This window comes from Hyla sarda, chromosome 6 (assembly GCF_029499605.1).
Source record: "Hyla sarda isolate aHylSar1 chromosome 6, aHylSar1.hap1, whole genome shotgun sequence".
Lineage (NCBI taxonomy): Eukaryota > Metazoa > Chordata > Amphibia > Anura > Hylidae > Hyla > Hyla sarda.
Genome location: NC_079194.1, coordinates 130,628,760 through 130,652,354, shown reverse-complemented (window position 1 = coordinate 130,652,354; position 23,595 = coordinate 130,628,760). Strand labels below are relative to the sequence as shown.

Sequence of the window (23,595 nt, the reverse complement as noted above, 5' to 3'; positions counted from 1 at the left end):
CTCCAGCTCCTACTGAGGAGGCATCAACCTCCAATAGGAAGGGTTTGGAAGGGTCAGGTCTGGAGAGCACGGGAGCCGAAGAAAAGGCAGACTTGAGTCGTTTAAAGGAGTCTTCTGCTTGAGGAGGCCAGGACTTGGGATCAGCATTTTTCTTGGTTAAAGCCACGATAGGAGCCACAATGGTAGAAAAATGTGGAATAAATTGCCTGTAATAATTGGCGAACCCCAAAAAGCGTTGGATAGCACGGAGTCCGGAGGGGCGTGGCCAATTTAAGACGGCAGAGAGTTTGTCTGGATCCATCTGTAGTCCCTGGCCAGAGACCAAATATCCTAGAAAAGGAAGAGATTGGCATTCAAACAGACATTTCTCAATTTTGGCATAGAGTTGGTTGTCACGAAGTCTCTGAAGAACCATACGGACATGCTGGCGGTGTTCTTCTAGATTGGCAGAAAAAATTAGGATATCGTCCAGATATACCACAACACAGGAGTATAACAGATCACGAAAAATTTCATTGACAAAGTCTTGGAAGACGGCAGGGGCATTGCACAGTCCAAAGGGCATGACCAGATACTCAAAGTGTCCATCTCTGGTGTTAAATGCCGTTTTCCACTCGTCCCCCTCTCTGATGCGGATGAGGTTATAGGCGCCTCTTAAGTCCAATTTAGTGAAGATGTGGGCACCTTGGAGGCGATCAAAGAGTTCAGAGATGAGGGGTAAGGGGTAGCGGTTCTTAACCGTGATTTTATTAAGACCGCGGTAGTCAATGCAAGGACGTAGGGAGCCATCTTTTTTGGACACAAAGAAAAATCCGGCTCCGGCAGGAGAGGAGGATTTACGGATAAAGCCCTTTTTTAGATTCTCCTGGACGTATTCGGACATGGCAAGAGTCTCTGGGGCAGAGAGAGGATAAATTCTGCCCCGGGGTGGAGTAGTACCCGGGAGGAGGTCGATAGGGCAATCATAAGGCCTGTGAGGAGGTAGAGTCTCAGCTTGTTTTTTGCAGAAAACATCCGCGAAGTCCATATAGGCCTTAGGGAGACCGGTTACTGGAGGAACCACAGAGTTACGGCAAGGGTTACTGGGAACCGGTTTTAGACAGTTCTTGGAACAAGAGGACCCCCAACTCTTGATCTCCCCAGTGGACCAATCCAGGGTTGGGGAATGAAGTTGAAGCCAGGGAAGTCCAAGGAGAATCTCCGAGGTGCAATTGGGGAGGACCAAAAGTTCAATCCTCTCATGATGAGATCCGATGCTCATAAGAAGGGGCTCCGTGCGGAAACGTATGGTACAGTCCAATCTTTCATTATTTACACAATTGATGTAGAGGGGTCTGGCGAGACTGGTCACTGGGATGTTGAACCTGTTGACGAGAGAGGCCAAAATAAAATTTCCTGCAGATCCAGAGTCCAAGAAGGCCACTGTAGAGAAGGAGAAGGCAGAGGCAGACATCCGCACAGGCACAGTAAGACGCGGAGAAGCAGAGTAGACATCAAGGACTGTCTCACCTTTGTGCGGAGTCAGCGTACGTCTTTCCAGGCGGGGAGGACGGATAGGACAATCCCTCAGGAAGTGTTCGGTACTAGCACAGTACAGGCAGAGGTTCTCCATACGGCGTCGTGTCCTCTCTTGAGGTGTCAGGCGAGACCGGTCGACCTGCATAGCCTCCACGGCGGGAGGCACAGGAACAGATTGCAGGGGACCAGAGGAGAGAGGAGCCGAGGAGACGAAACGCCTCGTGCGAACAGAGTCCATATCTTGGCGGAGTTCCTGACGCCTTTCAGAAAAACGCATGTCAATGCGAGTGGCTAGGTGAATAAGTTCATGTAGATTAGCAGGAATTTCTCGTGCGGCCAGAACATCTTTAATGTTGCTGGATAGGCCTTTTTTGAAGGTCGCGCAGAGGGCCTCATTATTCCAGGACAATTCTGAAGCAAGTGTACGGAATTGTACGGCATACTCGCCAACGGAAGAATTACCCTGGACCAGGTTCAACAGGGCAGTCTCAGCAGAAGAGGCTCGGGCAGGTTCCTCAAAGACACTTCGGATTTCCGAGAAGAAGGAGTGTACAGAGGCAGTGACGGGGTCATTGCGGTCCCAGAGCGGTGTGGCCCATGACAGGGCTTTTCCGGACAGAAGACTGACTACGAAAGCCACCTTAGACCTTTCAGTGGGAAACAGGTCCGACATCATCTCCAGATGCAGGGAACATTGGGAAAGAAAGCCACGGCAAAACTTAGAGTCCCCATCAAATTTATCCGGCAAGGATAAGCGTATCCCAGGAGCGGCCACTCGCTGCGGAGGAGGTGCAGGAGCTGGCGGAGGAGATGACTGCTGAAGCTGTGGTAGCAACTGTTGTAGCATAACGGTCAGTTGAGACAGCTGTTGGCCTTGTTGCGCTATCTGTTGTGACTGCTGGGCGACCACCGTGGTGAGGTCAGCGACAACTGGCAGAGGAACTTCAGCGGGATCCATGGCCGGATCTACTGTCACGATGCCGGCTGGCAGGTAGTGGACCCTCTGTGCCAGAGAGGGATTGGCGTGGACCGGTTCTAAGCCACTACTGGTTTTCACCAGAGCCCGCCGCAAAGCGGGATGGTCTTGCTGCGGCGGTAGTGACCAGGTCGTATCCACTAGCAACGGCTCACCTCTCTGGCTGCTGAAGATAGGCGCGGTACAAGGGAGTAGGCAGAAGCAAGGTCGGACGTAGCAGAAGGTCGGGGCAGGCAGCAAGGATCGTAGTCAGGGGCAACGGCAGAAGGTCTGGAAACACAGGCAAGGAACACACAAGGAACGCTTTCACTGGCACTAAGGCAACAAGATCCGGCAAGGGAGTGCAAGGGAAGTGAGGTAATATAGGGAAGTGCACAGGTGAAAACCCTAATTGGAACCACTGCGCCAATCAGCGGCGCAGTGGCCCTTTAAATCGCAGAGACCCGGCGCGCGCGCGCCCTAGGGAGCGGGGCCGCGCGCGCCGGGACAGAACAGACGGGGAGCGAGTCAGGTAGGGGAGCCGGGGTGCGCATCGCGAGCGGGCGCTACCCGCATCGCGAATCGCATCCCGGCTGGCAGCAGGATCGCAGCGCCCCGGGTCAGAGGACGTGACCGGAGCGCTGCAGCGGAGGGAGTGAAGCGAGCGCTCCGGGGAGGAGCGGGGACCCGGAGCGCTCGGCGTAACAACAGATGTTTCAGCTCGTAGCCACTCTGGGTCTGGAGTAGACGTATTGGTACCTTTTTCACCAGAAGGTAGTCCAACAGATCCCCCACGACTCGCCTTTCGTCCTGAAGAGTCTTCCAGGTGTATAGGTCTTATTTAACCTTTTTGGGTTCACAATCCATGAGGGCGGTCATAACATTCTGATTCACAAACTGTTGATAGAATGTGGGCATCTCCACGTCTTCCCACATGTCTTCGATAGGGGGTTCTTCCCTGGGGGTCATCCTAGACAGTACGTCGGCATTGACATTCGACTTGCCGCTTCTGTACTTGATGGTGAAACTGTAATTGGCTAATCTTAAAGCCCAACGCTGCTCGATGGCACCCAACTTGGCAGTGTTCAGTTGGGCCAATGGGTTATTATCCGTGTAGACCGTAAATGGTGTGGCGGCCAAATAGTCTTTGAACTTTTTGGTCACTGCCCACACCAGGGCGAGAAATTCCAACTTGAATGAGTTGTAATTCGCATTGTTCTTCTCTGCTCCTCGCAGGTTATGACTGGCATAGGCAATTACTTGCTCTTGCCCTTCCTGGACTTTGGACAAGACAGCTCCCAGACCTTCAAAACTGGCATCAGTAAACAGCCGAAACGGCTGACAGTAGTCTGGATACACCAAGATGGGTGGTTCTGTCAGCAGACTTTTGAGAGCTTGAAACGCTGTCTCTTGCTCTTCGGCCCATTCAACAGGTAGTCTTCCATTGTAGTTCTCCTTCGCCGTACCCCATACGAAAGCTGTGAGGGGTTCTGCAATCTGGGCAAAGTGGGGAATGAAACGGCGGTAGTAGCCGGCAAACCCCAGGAAGCTCCTGACATCTTTCATTGTGCGCGGGGTTGGCCAGTTCTGGACAACTTCCACCATTTCAGGATTAGGCTGGACTCTCTCTGCGCTGAGAACATGACCCAAGTTGTGGACATGAGGTTTGAGCAAGTGACACTTTGATGGTTTGATCTTCAGCCCGTGCTTGATCAGGACTTGGAAGACATCTGACAGGTGGTGGGACTTGGAATATACAATTATATCGTCCCAGTACAATAGGACACTTTGAAAATTCATATCGCCCAGGCACCTTTCTGTCAGATGCTGGAACATAGCAGGGGCATTTCACAGCCCAAATGGCATACTTTTAAACTCGAACAGTCCCATGGGTGTCACAAAGGCGGTCTCCTCCCAATTCTCCACAGCCATGGGCACTTGCCAATATCCACTGGTTAAGTCCAGGGTGGAGAAGTAAGCAGCCGACCCAAGGGCGGTGATTGACTCCTCTATTCTTGGCAATGGAGAAGTGTCCTTATGTGTGACATTGTTCAATTTCCTGTAGTCGACACAGAAGTGGATGGTTCCTTCCTTTTTCTTGACTAGGACAAGTGTCGTCGCCCTGGGGTTCTGACTTTCCTGGATTACGTCTGTCTCTTTTATGTCAGCCAGCATCTTCTTGACAGTGTGATACATGTCGGGCAAGACTGGACGGTGTCTTTCCTTGATAGGTGGTCTGTCACCTGTGAGGATTCGGTACTGAATCATTGAAGTCTGCCCGAAGTCTGTGGGGTGCTTGCTGAAAGCCTCATGGTACCTCTTGGCAACATTGATGATTCCATTGACTTGGTCCCTTGGGGTAGTATCTACTCCAACCTGGAGTTGCGCCCACCAAAACTCTGGAGGGCTCACACTGGATCTTTCGGCCACTTTAGCTGCACGCTGTCGGGCCACCAGACGTTCTGTCACAATGTCTTTCAACTCTAGGAGGTACAGCTGGGCTACAAGAGTGTATTTGGGCAAGACAGTAGCAGAATCAGACAAGTTTACTAACCGCACCAGGACACTCCCGTTGGTGACAGTGACAAGGCTTCTCGCAGCTTGAACAAGAGGATTATCTTCCAATTGCATAGGTTCAGCAGAGCTTGATAGTCCCTATTCTTGACTCCAGGACATGCACAATACCAGATGATGGTCTCCGTGTTGGGTTGTAAGGTCACTGACCTGATGTCTTGAACTCGTGCGGTGCAGATTTCACCTTGCTTGTTGGCGAACTTTCAAGTGGTGCTGTACAGCCTGCTGACCTGAAAGGAACATATGGGGAAGAGAGGCATGAAAGGCATCTAACACTTCAGTGAATCAATTCTTCAACCCCAATATAAACTCAGCAGATCCCTTCTCTGTCACATTAGTTACAATCACTCCCTGCCATCTAAGTACATGCTCTACTAACTGAATGGTTGGCTCCCAGTATCCATGTCTGGGGACTGGTTGCCCATTACCCCCAACTACTCGGAAGTTAACATTATCAGGCTCACACAATAAACTAGCATCCCAATGCTGATAGATCACACTTTTAGGTATAGTAGACACTTGTGACCCTTTATCTATCAATGCCTCTAACGGTACACTTTCCACAATAACTTTTACATAGGTGATGGAGGCGACATAAAGTGAGAGTCCTGACTTAGGTCATTCGGGGATTTGACCTGATGACTGTTTTCCTAAGGGCCAGTCCACGACCTCAGGGGAAATCTGTTTAAATCCCAGCACTGCATTTTCAAATGTCCTGATTCAATACAGTAAGTGCAAAAGGGTTTTTGAGTCCCCGAGGGTCTATTGGATGGAGGATTGCGGTAATTGAAATTGTGGGCAGCAGGAGCAGGGGCAGGTATTCTGGGTAGGGGTGGTTCACGGTCAGGATGAGCGGCCTGGGTGGCAAGCTCCTTTACAGCTGTCAGGGACCAACCAGGGGACAGGGAGAGTGAGCCCTAAACTGACCCTAAAACCGCTCTCCCTGCCTACTTGCCCATCCACCCTAACTGGTGGATCGACAACTGGGTGCCGGTCCCTCCCTGAACTAAAGTGCAGGGGCCTAAAAAACATACTAATAAATAGTCGGTCACAAACCAGAAACATAACAGAAAACTACCAGACAACCAGATATACAAGACAGGATACAAATACTAACAGGGCAGAATATAAACAGGCAATCAGATACAGGAACATAGGACACTGTTCACAAACAGGTACAAATACAAAGAACAAAGATCAGATAAACCAAACAGGATATAAATATAGGATACTGTTCACACTGAACCTACAAACTGGACACCCCACTCCATAGAAAGAGCAGCCATTAATAATAAAGCCAAATAGGCTACTGGCCAGTGGACACACTCCACCATGTGGACAAGATGCTGACCCAGTAGGAAACAGAAATATAATACATGAAACACTAGACTAGAACCGGATGAGTCTGAATAGACTCCAGAATACTAAACAGGAATATAACATACAGAGCACAGGTAACAAGCAAGTCTCAGACACAGTCTGAACAGACACATAGCAGAAAGGATATAAAAATCCTAAAACCGACTATACAATCACAGATTAAAATCTACTATAAGCATGCCACCTAACCATGGCTAAAACCAGAAAATACAAAGTGCATGCAAATACAGAGATAGTAGATTAAAAGCTCAAACAAAGAGTGTTTCAGCAAGAGCTCCATGCAGCATGTCCAGCATCTTAGCAAGTCAGGATATAATGAAGTCTCAACAGCCCAGAGGCTAGACTGGGCTGACTATAAATAGACACACCCTAGGAGCTATTGGCTAGCAAGCCAAAGGCTTTTAACTATTCCCTGACCAGGGAACATAAAACTGTTCAGACACAAGCATATCCAATAGCTGTGTGTGAACACAGACCAAGACAGACATGAAAACAGCCTTAGTCAGTTGTTCAATGTCCTGCCTAACACTCTGTAAATCTGAGGCTGCATTGACTGGCAACGTAGAGGACACCGGGGCGGGGGCTGTTGACGGTGGTGGTATAGATCAAGCTACCACCCCTAGTGGCTCTGGAACACGTGTAAGGGGCACACAAGCTTCCTCTAATTCAGTACCGGACTTAATCCTTTGGATGGCCAGTCTTTTGGAAGCGGGGAAGGACAAGTTGGGGTTTTGGACCGCCAACATTCTCAGCTGGGCTTTGTCCCACTTATTATGAGCCCCATTAATAAATCTGTTCATTAACACCTTATTGCCCTGCTGAATGGTTGGCTCCCAGTATCCATGTCTGGGGACTGGTTGCCCGTTACCCCCAACTACTCGGAAGTTAACATTATCAGGCTCACACAATAAACTAGCATCCCAATGCTGATAGATCACACTTTTAGGTATAGTAAACACTTGTGACCCTTTATCTATCAATGCCTCTAACGGTACACTTTCCACAATAACTTTTACATAGGTGATGGAGGCAACATAAAGTGAGAGTCCTGACTTAGGTCATTCGGGGATTTGACCTGATGACTGTTTTCCTAAGGGCCAGTCCACGACCTCAGGGGAAATCTGTTTAAATCCCAGCACTGCATTTTCAAATGTCCTGATTCAATACAGTAAGTGCAAAAGGGTTTTTGAGTCCCCGAGGGTCTATTGGATGGAGGATTGCGGTAATTGAAATTGTGGGCAGCAGGAGCAGGGGCAGGTATCCTGGGTAGGGGTGTTCACGGTCAGGATGAGCGGCCTGGGTGGCAAGCTCCTTTACAGCTGTCAGGGACCAACCAGGGGACAGGGAGAGTGAGCCCTAAACTGACCCTAAAACCGCTCTCCCTGCCTACTTGCCCATCCACCCTAACTGGTGGATCGACAACTGGGTGCCGGTCCCTCCCTGAACTAAAGTGCAGGGGCCTAAAAAACATACTAATAAATAGTCGGTCACAAACCAGAAACATAACAGAAAACTACCAGACAACCAGATATACAAGACAGGATACAAATACTAACAGGGCAGAATATAAACAGGCAATCAGATACAGGAACATAGGACACTGTTCACAAACAGGTACAAATACAAAGAACAAAGATCAGATAAACCAAACAGGATATAAATATAGGATACTGTTCACACTGAACCTACAAACTGGACACCCCACTCCATAGAAAGAGCAGCCATTAATAATAAAGCCGAATAGGCTACTGGCCAGTGGACACACTCCACCATGTGGACAAGATGCTGACCCAGTAGGAAACAGAAATATAATACATGAAACACTAGACTAGAACCGGATGAGTCTGAATAGACTCCAGAATACTAAACAGGAATATAACATACAGAGCACAGGTAACAAGCAAGTCTCAGACACAGTCTGAACAGACACATAGCAGAAAGGGTATAAAAATCCTAAAACCGACTATACAAACACAGATTAAAATCTACTATAAGCATGCCACCTAACCATGGCTAAAACCAGAAAATACAAAGTGCATGCAAATACAGAGATAGTAGATTAAAAGCTCAAACAAAGAGTGTTTCAGCAAGAGCTCCATGCAGCATGTATAGCATCTTAGCAAGTCAGGATATAATGAAGTCTCAACAGCCCAGAGGCTAGACTGGGCTGACTATAAATAGACACACCCTAGGAGCTATTGGCTAGCAAGCCAAAGGCTTTTAACTATTCCCTGACCAGGGAACATAAAACTGTTCAGACACAAGCATATCCAATAGCTGTGTGTGAACACAGACCAAGACAGACATGGAAACAGCCTTAGTCAGTTGTTCAATGTCCTGCCTAACACTCTGTAAATCTGAGGCTGCATTGACTGGCAAAGTAGAGGACACCGGGGCGGGGGCTGTTGACGGTGGTGGTATAGATCAGGCTACCACCCCTAGTGGCTCTAGAACACGTGTAAGGGGCACACAAGCTTCCTCTAATTCAGTACCGGACTTAATCCTTTGGATGGCCAGTCTTTTGGAAGCGGGGAAGGACAAGTTGGGGTTTTGGACCGCCAACATTCTCAGCTGGGCTTTGTCCCACTTATTATGAGCCCCATTAATAAATCTGTTCATTAACACCTTATTGCCCTGCTCGGGAGTTATACCATCTAGTTTTTGGACAGTCTCTAGGGCATTCTGTAGGCTACGGCATATGCTCTTCGGCTTTTGTTGCCATTCATACAGCTGGAGACGTACATCTGATGGAGAATGTGAGTCAAATACCTGATACAGCCCTTCAAAGATCTGCTCTACAGTCACCTTCTCGGAAATCCCTCAGGGTGAATGGGTCTCCATTGTAGGTAGGGACGACAGGGTTCCCCATGAATACCAGAGCAGATGCTGGAACACCAGGACTGTTGATGCTGACTACAGGTAGAGCTGGCAAGATCCTGGTTGCTAGGGCAGGTAATGACCTCACTGCTGGAGATGAAGTGGCGCTGTCGCCTGGTTGATCTGGAGAGCTGGGTTCATACATCTTGTTGAGTTTTGAGTGTGCTGTCGCTTTAAGAAGAATAAGGTGCTTTCTCCTTTAAGATGATTGCTGAAGTGTTGCAGCAGCTTGGACTTGACTGATGGGGGTACTGTAATGTATACTCCCCCTCTATTTTTCAGGCACCCGGTTGTAATCCGTCTTGCGACCAGACGTGCAGGTACTAATGGGTTAATGCTAGCAGGTACTGACACCGGAGACTTAATACTGACAATCGTTGGTGTTTGCAGAGTCTACGCTGCAGCAAGTGCTTGAGGGATAGCGTCAGAGCCGGATGCAGCAGCCGGAACCTCCAACATGGCTGCGCCCAGGGAACTTTCTGCTTTGGTCCGGTTGGCAAAATCTACCCCTGTGCAACACAGAGCGGCTCTTTGGTTCCTCCTTGCTTCATTGAAGAGGCATCACAGCTGGGGACTGATGGGGCAGAGCTGCGACCACTCGCACGTGGGAAACACCGGACCAACTGAACCCTTTCAGGTACTACCTCTGTACAGTTCACAGTACCAGATAATAGGCTTTTCTTCACCTCCCCTCTATTTCACAAGTGCCACGAGTAAACCACTTTTCATTTGCAAAGTCCCATGGCGCAGTCTTAAATTGCATTGGCATGCAGTTTTTGCAGACAATATTGGACACAGTTAAGAATAGGGGAGGACTTGTTGCATATCCTGTCCATGTTGCCAAAAGTTGTGGTAGCGGGGTGTGATGAGGGCAGATGTTGTTACCCTAGGGGCAGATGGTATTAACCCCTTGTATTCATGACACCAGGGCGTGGTTTAGCCGAAAACCACCCGAAGGTATACCGCTGGATCCTGGGCTAGGCACGCGGGCAATAAAGACTCTGATACCAAGTTATGGACAATGGTAGCTTTACTGAGGGTAGACATTTGGTAAAGTCTATACAGTTCAGCCAGGGCCCAAGGAGGTGACCAGTGATGCAGACACCTTAAAGGGGTACACCTGTGGAAAACTTTTTTTTTTTAAATCAACTGGTGTCAGAAAGTTAAACAGATTTTTAAATGACTTCTATTAAAAATCTTAATCCTTCCAGTACTTTTTAGGGGCTATATACTACAGAGGAAATGCTTTACTTTTTAGATTTCTCTGATGTCATGACCACAGTGCTCTCTGCTGTGCTCTGCTGTCCATTTTAGGAACTGTCCAGAGCAGCATGTGTTTGCTATGGAGATTTTCTCCTGCTCTGGACAGTTCCTAAAATGGACAGCAGAGATTCATAAAGCTGTGACTTTTGCTTACTTGAATTGATGGTGGCTGCAGGACTTGACTTTGAGGCCTCCAACACTCTGGACACACACACTAGGCACGACTGCACTGGACCTCAGCAGGAAGCAAGAGCAGAGCTGAAAGAGAGCGAAGCTAGCGCCATCCAGGGCTTATATGGGGGAGACTAGCAGGGAGCCCATAGATCACTCTTGGGATCACCTGATCACTGGTACCTCCTATGTAACAATCACATGACATAACTCTTAAAGATACAACACGTTTTATTATAAAATACACTGCAGAACATATGTACAAGGGGGAAACAGGTGCAAGGGACCCTGGGGACAGTGAAGGAGGCTGCCTGACTGGGCAGCAAGGGTAGGGAGTAACATCTTCTGTACCACAAATATATCCATATATATAGTGTGGAACATATGTGCAATCGTATATTTCTTTGTTCTCATTTGCATTATACCTATATTTATTATACCTCTATTTGTCCTATTGGGCTGCAATTAGTACGAGTGCGCATGCGCGGACACATCTGGTATCGGCCATGTACAGCGCAGGTGCGAGAACGCTCCTGAGTGTGGCCGCATTATGAGGAAGCGCCCGTGCGCACGCAGACTTTGTTTACATAGACCATGTGGATAGGAGCTATCACGTGACTGGATCGGCGTCCGTCTCACGTGAGGGACCGACGGAGTGATATAAGTGGATGTTAATATAGATAGAATGACGGATTGGTTACTCCACAGAGGAAGTTCATTTGCCGGATCAATAGTGGGCAACGCAAATGGGTGAGGTTATCTAATAATCTGCACATAGATTGGCCTGGGAGTCAGACTGGCAATGATGGATGGTTATAATAGGTAGCAATACGAAGTGAAGTGATTTACTGTTGGTGGATGATATGGCGCCCTTCTATTTGTTACCTTATTAATGATGTATAGAGATGAGCGAATCGAAGCTGACAAACCCAAATTCGTTACGAATTTCATGAAATATTCGATTTGCAACAAATGCGAATATTGCTGCAATTCTATCACACGAATCGCTTCATTAAACTCCATTTCCTGTGGTGCAGGCTCCAGGGCATCTAAAATGGCGGATCCATATGTCAGTACATGGGGCAACGGACGCTGGGAAGGGAAGTAGGTGGGATGACCTTGAATAACATACAGGATGCAGCCTATCAGCAGCCAGTCACACCTGTGATGTCACAGCCCTATATAATCAGCAGCCATTTTACAGCCCATTTTGCAGCTCGTCATATCAATCACTGCATACAGATAGGACAGACATCGCTGTGTGTGTTACACCGAAAAGCTCATTCCAGCAGCGTTTCACATCCTAGTCACATCAGCGTTCTGGTGGACAGAGAGCAGTGTTTTTTTCACTGAAAATGATTTTTTACTGCAGGCATAAACCTCTCAGTCACTTTCTTCAGCATTGTATTACAGAGAGGGGCACATAGCTGTGTGTTGCCTTATACATTTAAACACGCTGCCTCAACTTCATAAACCTTAGCAGAGGAGGCAGGAATAATTTTTCAGCGCAATTCTGTGTCTTTGTTCCACAACAACTCATCTGCTTGTTATACTAGTCTGTAGATGGTATAATACACAGCAGTCCATTCCTAATAGTCTTTGACAGAGTGAAATTTTGTGTTAAGTTACACAGCTTTTTTGTGCTGCAGTACTGTTGTGTTCTGCTGATGTGCAAAAATAAGTTTTTTTAAAGCGTACTGTACCGCATTTTTCTGCCCTCATAAGTGCATACCACATACGTACATCTAAGTGGTGCACTATTTTGTGGCTGTTAATCTGTCAAGGGCCTACATACTGTGAAAGGACAACCAAAATTAATCACCGGCTGGTGTTTTACTCCAATACGTTTATTAAGTGTACAGTAGCGCATTTTTCTGCCCTCATAAGGGCATACCACATACCTATATATAAGTAGTGTACTATTTTGTACCTGTTAATCTGTAAAGGGCCTGGATACTGTGAAAGTCCATGTCAAAGTAATCCCCAGCTGGTGTTTTACTAAAATATGTTTTTTTAAGCATACTGTACCGCATTTTTCTGCCCACAAGTGCATACCACATAATTACATCTAAGTGGTGTACTATTTTGTGCCTGTAAATCTGTCAAGGGCCTACATACTGTGAAAGGACAGCCAAAATTAATCACCGGCTGGTGTTTTACTCCAATATGTTTATTAAGCGTACAGTAGCGCATTTTTCTGCCCTCATAAGTGCATACCACATACGTACATCTAAGTAGTGTACTATTTTGTACCTATTAATATGTCAAGGGACTAGATACTGTGAAAGTCCAGACAAAACTATTCACCGGCTTGTGTTTTTACTCAGATACTTTTTTAAGTGTACTGTAGCAAATTTTTGTGCCCTCATAAGTGCATACCACATACGTACATCTAAGTAGTGTACTATTTTATACCTGTTAATCTGTCAAGGGCCTATATACTGTGAAAGGACAGCTAATGGCATACACCTGCTGCTGTTCTAGACAAATACTGTTTTAAGCGCAGTGAAGCGTATTGTACTCCCCTCATATACGCAATAAGTATGTCAGGCAGAGTATTGCCAGGACATGCACAGAGGTGTGGCAGAGACCTAAATTCATCAGGCAGAGGTCGCAGCAGGGTAGGGGTTTGTGGCAGCCGGAGTCGCAGAGAGAGGTCTGAACTTGCGGTGTCAGCTAGCAGTCGTGATTGATCGGTTCACTCGGTCATCCACTTCATCCCAATTGACATCCGACACCCCCCAGTCAACAGTCGGTGGATTCCTCAGACTCAACCCTCAGTTGGCATGACCCTCATGCTGCTGCTGCCACCTCCAGGCTCTGTCATTGTGCTGCTCTATGGTCTCCTCATGCTAATGCTACCACCTCCAGGCATATGGTCTCCTCATGCTGATGCTGCCACCTCCAGGCTTTCTCATTCTGCTGCTCTATGGTCTCCTCATCCTAATGCTACCACCTCCACGCTCTGTCATTGTGCCACCATGTAGTCTCCTCATGCTGATGCTACCACCTCCAGGCTCTGTCATTGTGCCGCCATATGGTCTCCTCATGCTGATGCTGCCACCTCCAGGCTCTCTAATTGTGCTGCTCTTCGGTCTCCTCATACTGATGCTGCCACCTCCAGGCTTTCTCATTGTGCTGCTCTATGGTCTCCTCGTGCTGATGCTACCGCCTCCATGCTCTATCATTGTGCCACCATATGGTCTCCTCATGCTGATGCTACAACCTCCAGGCACTGTCATTGTGCCGCAATATGGTGTCCTCATGCTGATCCTGCCACCTCCAGGCTCTCTAATTGTTCTGCTCTATCGTCTCCTCATGCTGCCACCTCCAGGCTCTCTATTTGTGCTGCTCTATGGTCTCCTCATGCTGATGCTGCCACCTCCAGGCTCTCTCATTGTGCTGCCATGAATACTGCAAAACATAATTAAGGTGCTGGTCCCCAATTTTAGAAATTCCTTGCATTAGTGCCACTTTCAGGACTCCTGATGCCACCTCCAGGCTGTCTCATTCAGTCACTATATGGTCTCCTCATGCTTCAGCCAACTCCAGGCTGTGCCATTCAGCCACTATATGGTATCATCATGCTTCAGCCACCTCCAGGCTGTGCCATTCAGCCACTATATGGTATGCTCATGCTTCAGCCACCTCCAGGCTGTGACATTCAGCCACTATATGGTCTCCTCATGCTTCAGCCACCTCCAGGATGTGCCATTCAGACACTATATGGTCTCCCTATTCTGCCACAAACTCCAGGCAGTCATTCAGCCACTAAATGGTCTCCTCTTACTGCTGGCACCTCCAAGCTCTGTCATTGTGCTGCCATGTGACTCATTGTTAGATTCGGTCCTTTGTACCCACACGCTGGGGCCTGTGACACTAAAACTTGGGAGTTAAAATTTCAATTTCAAAATCCTCAATTTCAATATCTTGAATTTATATTTAAAAATCTTACATTTTAATGGTCTCCTTATGCTTCAGCCAACTCCAGGTAGTCATTCAGCCACTATATGGTCTCCTCATGGTTCAGCCACCTCCAGGCTTTGCCATTCATCCAATATATGGTTTACTGATGCTTCAGCCAGCTCCAGTCTGTGTCATTCAGCAAATACATGGTTTAGTGATGCTGCTGGGCCTATTACCTATATATGTTTATGGTAGCACTAGGTACCAGACATCTTCAATGGGAATTTCACAATTCATCTTTTATTCTTAGACATTGTGAGGCCCTATTGTCTCCTCATCTGCCACCAACTCCAGGCGGTGCCATTCAAACACCATATGGTCTCCTCATGCTTCAGCCAAATCCGGGCTGTGCCATTCAGACACCACTATATGGTCTCCAAAAAACAAAACAACATAGTCTCAAGGTGATAACAGGTGCTCAACCCCAAGTGCAATTGTGCACACATACAATGGGGTAGAGGACCCGCACCTATGGACCAGAGTGGGGTTTCAATCCTGTGGTAAATATATACAATGATATTAGATAATCCTCAAAACTGATGTAAAAATGAGACATTAGCCAGTATATTCTTATATGAAGGACATACCGGAGCCCGCACACCACGCCAAGGTTTCTCATGTGATCCGGGACCTATCGGGACCTACTATATAGTCTCCCCATGCTGCCACAAGCTCCAGGCAGTCAATCAGCCACTATATGGTCTCCTCATACTGATGTCACATGGCAGCACAATGACAGAGCCAGGAGGTGGCATGTGACTCATTGTTAGATTTGGCCCTTTGAACCCACACGCCGGGGCCTGGGACACTAAAACTTGGGAGTTAAAATTTCAATTTCAAAATCCTCAATTTCAATATAAAAATCTAAAATTTCTATTTAAATATCTTAAATTTCAATGGTCTCTTCATGCTTCTGCCAACTGCAGGCTGTGCCATTCAGACACTATATGGTCTCCTCATGCTTCAGCCCACTCCAGGCTGTGTCATTCAGCCAATATATGGTTTACCGATGCTGCTGGGTTTGGGCCTAAATATTTTTTATTTTTAATCTTAGGGATTGTGAAGCCCTGGTGTCTACCCATGCTGCTGCCAACTCCAGGCTGTGCCATTCAGACACTATATTGTTTACTGATGCTGCTGGGCCTGGGTCTGGCCCTAAAAATTTTGTTATGGTAGCACTAGCTACCAAAAATCTTGAATTTAAATTTCAAAATTCATCTTTTAATCTTAGGGATTGTGAAGGCCTAGTGTCTACTCATGCTGCTTCCAACTCCTGGCTGTGCCATTCAGACACTATATGGTCTTCTGATGCTTCAGCCAACTGCAGGTTGTGCCATTCAACCAATATATGGTTTACTGATGCTGCTGGGCCTGGGTATGGCCCTAACATTTTTGTTATGGTAGCACTAGCTCATCCACTATATGGTCTCCTCATACTGATGCCACCTCCAGGCTCTGTCATTGTGCTGCTCTGCGGCAGTGGTTCTAATAGCAATGCCTGTAATCTGCATGTCATACTGAATAACAGTATTATTTCACTAACCCAGCACACTCCTGTGTTCTAACACTCATATGGAAAGTATTCTACGCCCCTATTGAGGATCTCTGTAGTCCAGAAATAGCCGTTTTTAATATAGATTTGTCACGAATAAATTCAGATCGAAACAAATTTTTTCAAAAAATTCAGCTAAATTGAATCTTTCAAAAGTTCGCTCATCTCTAATGATGTCATATGGATACCATAAAAATGACGCTCTTTGGAGGCTGACACTCAATGTTCAGTCATTCTCCTTGATAAAGCCACACCAGTGGCGAAACATGTCTGGGTTGGTCAGTAATACTTTTTAATTGCATCCTCATTGCCTCCATTTTTATACAATACTGTTGGTACAGGTCACAGAATATGAGTGGCATTTGAGCCACCTATATTTGCAAACCCGCACCTGCGGTGCACAGCAGGATGGCGGCTATTGATTTCTGATTAGTTTTCACACAGAGATCAAGCACCTGGAAATCTGAACCTTGTCTAACATATGAGCCACACAAATGTGGACTAAGAATAGAAAGGAGAGTGACGTGGCACCCCCTAATATACATCTGACCTAGAATTAGATTATTCATCCACGCAACTATTCAGAATCAGTCACTCCAGATATCAATATCAAGGAGGTGTAATTAAACACCACTAATTTGACAGGTTTACAGAAGGTGTTTTAATCTGTGGTGATCTTACTAAGAAATTTGTAATCCTACACACTGACGCCAATGGGGAAGTGTTTTTAAATGTGTGTTTTCTCACTTTTTATGTTTATTAATTATTAAAAGTTATGTTTTATTAATAGCACATGTGATAAAGAGGTCAAATATAACCCACTCCGGGTTATATTGATGTGTCATGGATATGTCACGAGTGGTGCTTAGCCAATGTCCATTTGTTACCCACAAACACCTTTTTTTCAAATAAAGCTGTTCACGCATACAAAGCACAGGAAGGAGACTTCAGATGCTAGGATTCTATAAAACAACTCAAATCCAGGAAAATACAGTTTCTTTTCCAATACATCTTTACTACTATAACCCCCCTCCCGCACCTCTCCTCATCACTACTATAACCCCCCCTCCCGCACCTCTCCTCATCGCTACTATAACCCCCCTCCCGCACCTCTCCTCACCGCTACTATAACCCCCCTCCCGCACCTCTCCTCATCGCTACTATAACCCCCCTCCCGCACCTCTCCTCATCATAACTATAACCCCCCGCACCTCTCCTCATCACTACTATAACCCCCCTCCCGCACCTCTCCTCATCGCTACTATAACCCCCCTCCTGCACCTCTCCTCATCGCTACTATAACCCCCTCCTGCACCTCTCCTCATCACTACTATAATCCCCCTCCCGCACCTCTCCTCATCACTACTATAATCCCCCTCCCGCACCTCTCCTCATCACTACTATAACCCCCCTCCCGCACCTCTCCTCATCACTACTATAACCCCCCTCCCGCACCTCTCCTCATCGCTACTATAACCCCTCTCCCGCACCTCTCCTCATCACTACTATAACCCCCCTCCTGCACCTCTCCTCATCGCTACTATAACCCCCTCCTGCACCTCTCCTCATCACTACTATAATCCCCCTAACGCACCTCTCCTCATCACTACTATAACCCCCCTCCCGCACCTCTCCTCATCGCTACTATAACCCCCCTCCCGCACCTCTCCTCATCATTACTATAACCCCCCTCCCGCACCTCTCCTCGTCACTACTATAACCCCCCTCCCGCACTTCTCCTCATCACTACTATAACCCCCCTCCCGCACCTCTCCTCATCACTACTATAACCCCCCTCCCGCACCTCTCCTCATCGCTACTATAACCCCCCTCCTGCACCTCTCCTCACCGCTACTATAACCCCCCTCCTGCACCTCTCCTCATCGCTACTATAACCCCCCTCCCGCACCTCTCCTCATCGCTACTATAACCCCCCTCCCGCACCTCTCCTCATCGCTACTATAACCCCCCTCCCGCACCTCTCCTCATCGCTACTATAACCCCCCTCCCGCACCTCTCCTCATCACTACTATAACCCCCCTCCTGCACCTCTCCTCATCACTACTATAACCCCCCTCCCGCACCTCTCCTCATCACTACTATAACCCCCCCCGCACCTCTCCTCGTCACTACTATAACCCTCCTCCCGCACCTCTCCTCATCACTACTATAACCCCCCTCCCGCACCTCTCCTCATCACTACTATAACCCCCCTCCCGCACCTCTCCTCATCACAACTATAACCCCTCTCCCGCACCTCTCCTCATCGCTACTATAACCCCCCTCCCGCACCTCTCCTCATCGCTACTATAACCCCCCTCCTGCACCTCTCCCCATCACAACTATAACCCCCCTCCCGCACCTCTCCTCATCACTACTATAACCCCCCCGCACCTCTCCTCATCACTACTATAACCCCCTGCACCATTTATCACCCCCATAAATCCGCCTGCACCTCTCATCACCCCCATAACCCCCCTGCACCTCTCATCACCCCCTGCACCTCTCGTCACCCCCATAACCCCCCTGCACCTCTTATCACCCCCATAAACCCCCCTGCACCTCTTATCACCCCCATAACCCCCCTGCACCTCTTATCACCCCCCATAACCCCCCTGCACCTCTCATCACCCCCATAAACCCCACTGCACCTCCCATCACCCCCATAACCCCCATGCACCTCTCATCACCCCCATAACCCCCCCTGCCCCTCTTGTCACCCCCATAACCCCCCTGAATCTCTTCTGACCCCCATAACACCCCCCTGCATCTCTTATCACCCCCTAACCCCCCCCTGCACCTCTCATCACCCCCATAACATGCCCCCGCACCTCTCATCACCCCATAACCCCCCTGCACCTCTCATCACCCCTATAACACACACCCCCTGTAACCTCTCATCACCCCAATAACCCCCCACTGCACCTCTCATCACCCCCATAACACGCCCCCCCCCCCGCGCCTCTCATCACAGCCCCCACACCTCTCATCACAGACACCCCCCCCCCCCCCCGCAAGTTCACCTACCCTGCCGCCGCCGGGGATCAGTGCAGCGGTGTGAGGCAGTGGAGGCTGCTGCTGCTCCTGTCACTGAGGATCCTCTGTGCTGGAGATCACACAGGGATTTAGGTAGGGACAGGTTAGGTGACTGGAGTGGACGTGCGTGCCTGCACGGGGCACATGACGTCTCTACTCCCATCAGCCCCAGGCCTGTCCTGCCCTGCCATTACTCTTAAGGGGCCCACGCCCAAAAAGAAGTAATTTAGAAATGTGCAGGCCCCCTGGACAATGAGGCCTGGTCCGCACCCATCGGTCAATGAGTGACAGTTGCAGTCACTCACTGACAAGGCAATAAAAAAAAAAAAAGGTCCAGGGATGTCGGGGCACCCTGAAGCTCCGGGCCCCATACAGTTGTATGTGTTGTACCCCCCTGATGGCGCCCTGATTCCCAGTGTAAGGTGCCATATAGGAATCCACTTTACTCACTCTTTTTTGGTAGAAACCCTGAAATGGGCATCCAGGGAAGGCAGACAGGCTGGAACTGACCTGACCCCAAACCTGAAACAGATCAGTGAAAGACAGAAAGGTATTCTTTTTTTGCAAAATACTCTACTCTTGTATGCTAAGACAATGTAGCAGAGTATCCTCACAGCGTGAACTTGGAATCAGAGTAGGGACAGCAAATATGCAATGCATATCCAGAAGACCTGTAGTATTTCAGCTACCCGACAACTCTAGTGGGTAGCAGCTGGAACTGCTGTACTGGGACATCACATCTAGGGAAGCAGTATTGGGGTCTATTCACACAGCAGAATTCTGCCTCAAATGAAAGCCCAATACACTTCTATGGGATTCCGCACTCCTGTTGATACTTTGGAATTCCACAAGCGGGAATTCCAAAGTATCAACGGGAGTGCGGAATCCCATAGAAGTGTATTGGGCTTTCATTTGAGGCGGAATTATGCTGGTGGAAATTCCTCCATGTGAATGGACCCTTAAGCAGCATTAAGAATCTACATGGGTAAGAACAGCTGCAAAATGTATCCGTAGATTTCTTAGGCATGTGGCATCTCCCTAATGGGGTGTATTCAGTCTGAGTACACAAGCAGCACAAGCTGTAAATACGGCCCTGCCTATAATATGTGATACTATCTGCTGTATCTAAGCTTATACTGCACTTTACACAAAATGATGCTTCAAACGATCAAGGTTTTCAGAAGTCCCTTTTTATTAAGGTAAAGGACACTAGCTAGTCAAAAAAGGCTATGAATGACTAACTGGATTTTTGCATGAGCTGCATTACCTAATACTAGCCACAAGATGACGCCAGATCCCTGTTTTCATATAGAGTGTTGTCTGATCAATTATCAGATTTGATCCTAAAGGCAATTTGTCACCATGTTTCTTCTGCCTTCTCCTTCACTGAGCTGGTTATATGTACATGTGGTGGTATTTGTGTGAAATTTACATTCTGCTACTTTTAGTGTTTGCTTTGTGCTGTGACTAGGAGTCCTTGGTATTCATAAACTGATGCCCCCCCCCCCCTCCCCCGGCTGATCTCCCTCCCCCCTCCGTCCACTCTGCCCTCAGCCACAGATGGACAGAATATTCCTTATACAATAACAGAAAGCTGTCAGATTCCATTTAAATCATAATCCTATTTGCTATTATACAAACATATTACTCGTGAACACTATGTTTCGTATTATAAATAACAGAAATGTTCTTATTTTTATGTTTTGTTCACTCAGCGTCAGACCGTGGAGATGATCCCAGTGGTGCAAGTCCAGTATGAATACAATGGGAAGAACCTGTCATGTCTTGTATACGGCCAGGAGCTCAGAGTCTACTCTAAGCGGAGTCTTCATCGTTTCACCCTCAGCTGCTCAGTTATGTGAGAAGTGGTTATCACTCATCTATGCCTACAGCAGCCATTGGCTTCACTATAGCGAATAAATTGTTTTGCCTATTGCGCTTGCTTGTGGATAAAGCTTTCATGATAGGAGTGAGGAAGGAGAAGTGATACTTGGGGACAGGAGTGAGATGATAGCTAAAGATGATACTGGTACTCCACTAGAAAACATTTTTGTTTAAATCAAACATTTTTGTGCTGTATGATCCAGAGGAAGTTCTTTTCTTTTGGAATTTATTTTCTGTCTGACCGCAGTGCTCTCTTATGACACCTCTGTCCATTTTAAGAACTGTCCAAAGTTGGAACAAATCCCCATAGCAAACCTATCCTGCTCCAGACAGTTCCTAAAATGGACAGAGGTGTCAGCAGAGAGCACTGTGATCAGACAGAAAGGAAATTCAAAAAGAAAAAAAACTTCCTCTGGAACATACAGCAGCTGATAAGTACTGGAAGGATTAAGATTTTAAATTAGAAGTAATTTACAAATCTGTTTAACTTTCTGGCACCAGTTTATTAAAAAAAAAAAAAAGTTTTCCAGAGGAGTACCCCTTTAACCCCTTAAGGACGCAGGACGTAAATGTACGTCCTGGTGAGGTGGTACTTAACGCACCAGGACGTACATTTACGTCCTAAGCATAACCGCGGGCATCGGAGCGATGTGCGTGTCATGCGCGGCTGATCCCGGCTGCTGAACGCAGCCAGGGACCTGCCGGCAATGGCCGAGATCGCGGGCGTCCGCCATTAGCCCCTCAGGTGCCGGGATCAATACAGATCCCGGCATCTGCGGCAGTTCGCCATTTAAATGAACGATCGGATCGCCCGCAGCGCTGCTGCGGGGATCCGATCATTCATAACGCCGCACGGAGGTCCCCTCTCCTTCCTCCGTGCGGCTCCCCGCGTCTCCTGCTCTGGTCTGTGATCGAGCAGACCAGAGCAGGAGATGACCGATAACACTGATCTGTTCTATGTCCTATACATAGAACAGATCAGTATTAGCAATCATGTACTGCTATGAATAGTCCCCTATGGGGACTATTCAAGTGTAAAAAAAAATGTAAAAAAATGTAAAAGTAAAAAAAAAGTGGAAAATCCCCTCCCCCAATAAAAAAGTAAAACGTCCGTTTTTTCCTATTTTACCCCCAAAAAGCGTAAAAAACATTTTTTATAGACATATTTGGTATCAACGCGTGCGTAAATTAAAATAAAATGTTAATGATCCCGTACGGTGAACGGCGTGAACGAAAAAAAATTAAAAAAGTCCAAAATTCCTACTTTTTTAATACATTTTATTAAAAAAAAATTATAAAAAATGTATTAAAAGTTTTTTATATGTAAATGTGGTATAAAAAAAAAGTACAGATCATGGCGCAAAAAATGAGCCCCCATACCGCCGCTTATACGGAAAAATAAAAAAGTTAGAGGTCATCAAAATAAAGGGATTATAAACGTACTAATTTGGTTAAAAAGTTTGTGATTTTTTTTAAGCGTAACAATAATATAAAAGTACATAATAATGGGTATCATTTTAATCGTATTGACCCTCAGAATAAAGAACACATGTCATTTTTACCATAAATTGTACGGCGTGAAAACAAAACCTTCCAAAATTAGCAAAATTGCGTTTTTCGTTTTAATTTCCCCACAAAAATAGTGTTTTTTGGTTGCGCCATACATTTTATGATATAATGAGTGATGTCATTACAAAGGACAACTGGTCGCGCAAAAAACAAGCCCTCATACTAGTCTGTGGATGAAAATATAAAAGAGTTATGATTTTTAGAAGGCGAGGAGGAAAAAATGAAAACGTAAAAATGTAATTGTCTGAGTCCTTAAGGCCAAAATGGGCTGAGTCCTTAAGGGGTTAAATCCGGGAAGGGAAGGAGGTTAAATCTTGCATGAACAATAATTGGGGGGATTAAACCTGCGGAAAGCAAGATAGATGATTCCTGGAACAAACTGCTGGGAGGTGATATCCTGGAAAAGGGTTTATAATTCTGGAAAATGATACCTGGGAATATTTAGGGGCAGATTATCATTAGATGATATCATTAGGGGGTCCTCATTTGTCAGGTTAAAGGGGTACTCTGGTAAAAAAAAACTATTTTTATTTTTTTTTTAAATCAACTGGTGCCAGAAAGTTAAACAGATTTGTAAATTACTTCTATTAAAAAATCTTAATCCTTCCTGTACTTATTAGCTGCTGAATACTACAGTGGAAATTCTTTTTCGTTTGAAACACAGAGCTGTCTGCTGACATCACAAGCACAGTGCTCTCTGCTGACATCTCTGTCCATTTTAGGAACTGTCCAGGTTAAAAGGAAATCCACATAGCAAACATATGCTGTTCTGGACAGTTCATAAAATGGACAGAGATGTCAGCAGAGAGCACTGTGCTTGTGATTCAGCAGACAGCTCTGTGTTTCGAAA

At 47.0% G+C, this 23,595-nt stretch overlaps 1 protein-coding gene across 3 annotated transcripts in view; it reads left to right on the top strand.

Annotated features, from left to right (window-relative positions):
- The window catches only part of LOC130276106 (protein SSUH2 homolog), a 56,933-nt gene extending 35,429 nt beyond the window's left edge, over positions 1–21,504 (top strand). The window contains exon 11 of one of the 3 annotated variants that reach the window (XM_056525012.1): positions 21,014–21,504. In XM_056525012.1, the coding sequence (XP_056380987.1) occupies positions 21,014–21,154 (141 nt within the window). In that variant the 3' untranslated portion in view covers positions 21,155–21,504. Of the gene's footprint in view, positions 1–21,007 lie in introns of all 3 variants that reach the window. The other 2 variants (XM_056525011.1, XM_056525013.1) reach the window with 2 other exon arrangements.
- The last annotated feature ends 2,091 nt before the right edge of the window (positions 21,505–23,595 follow it).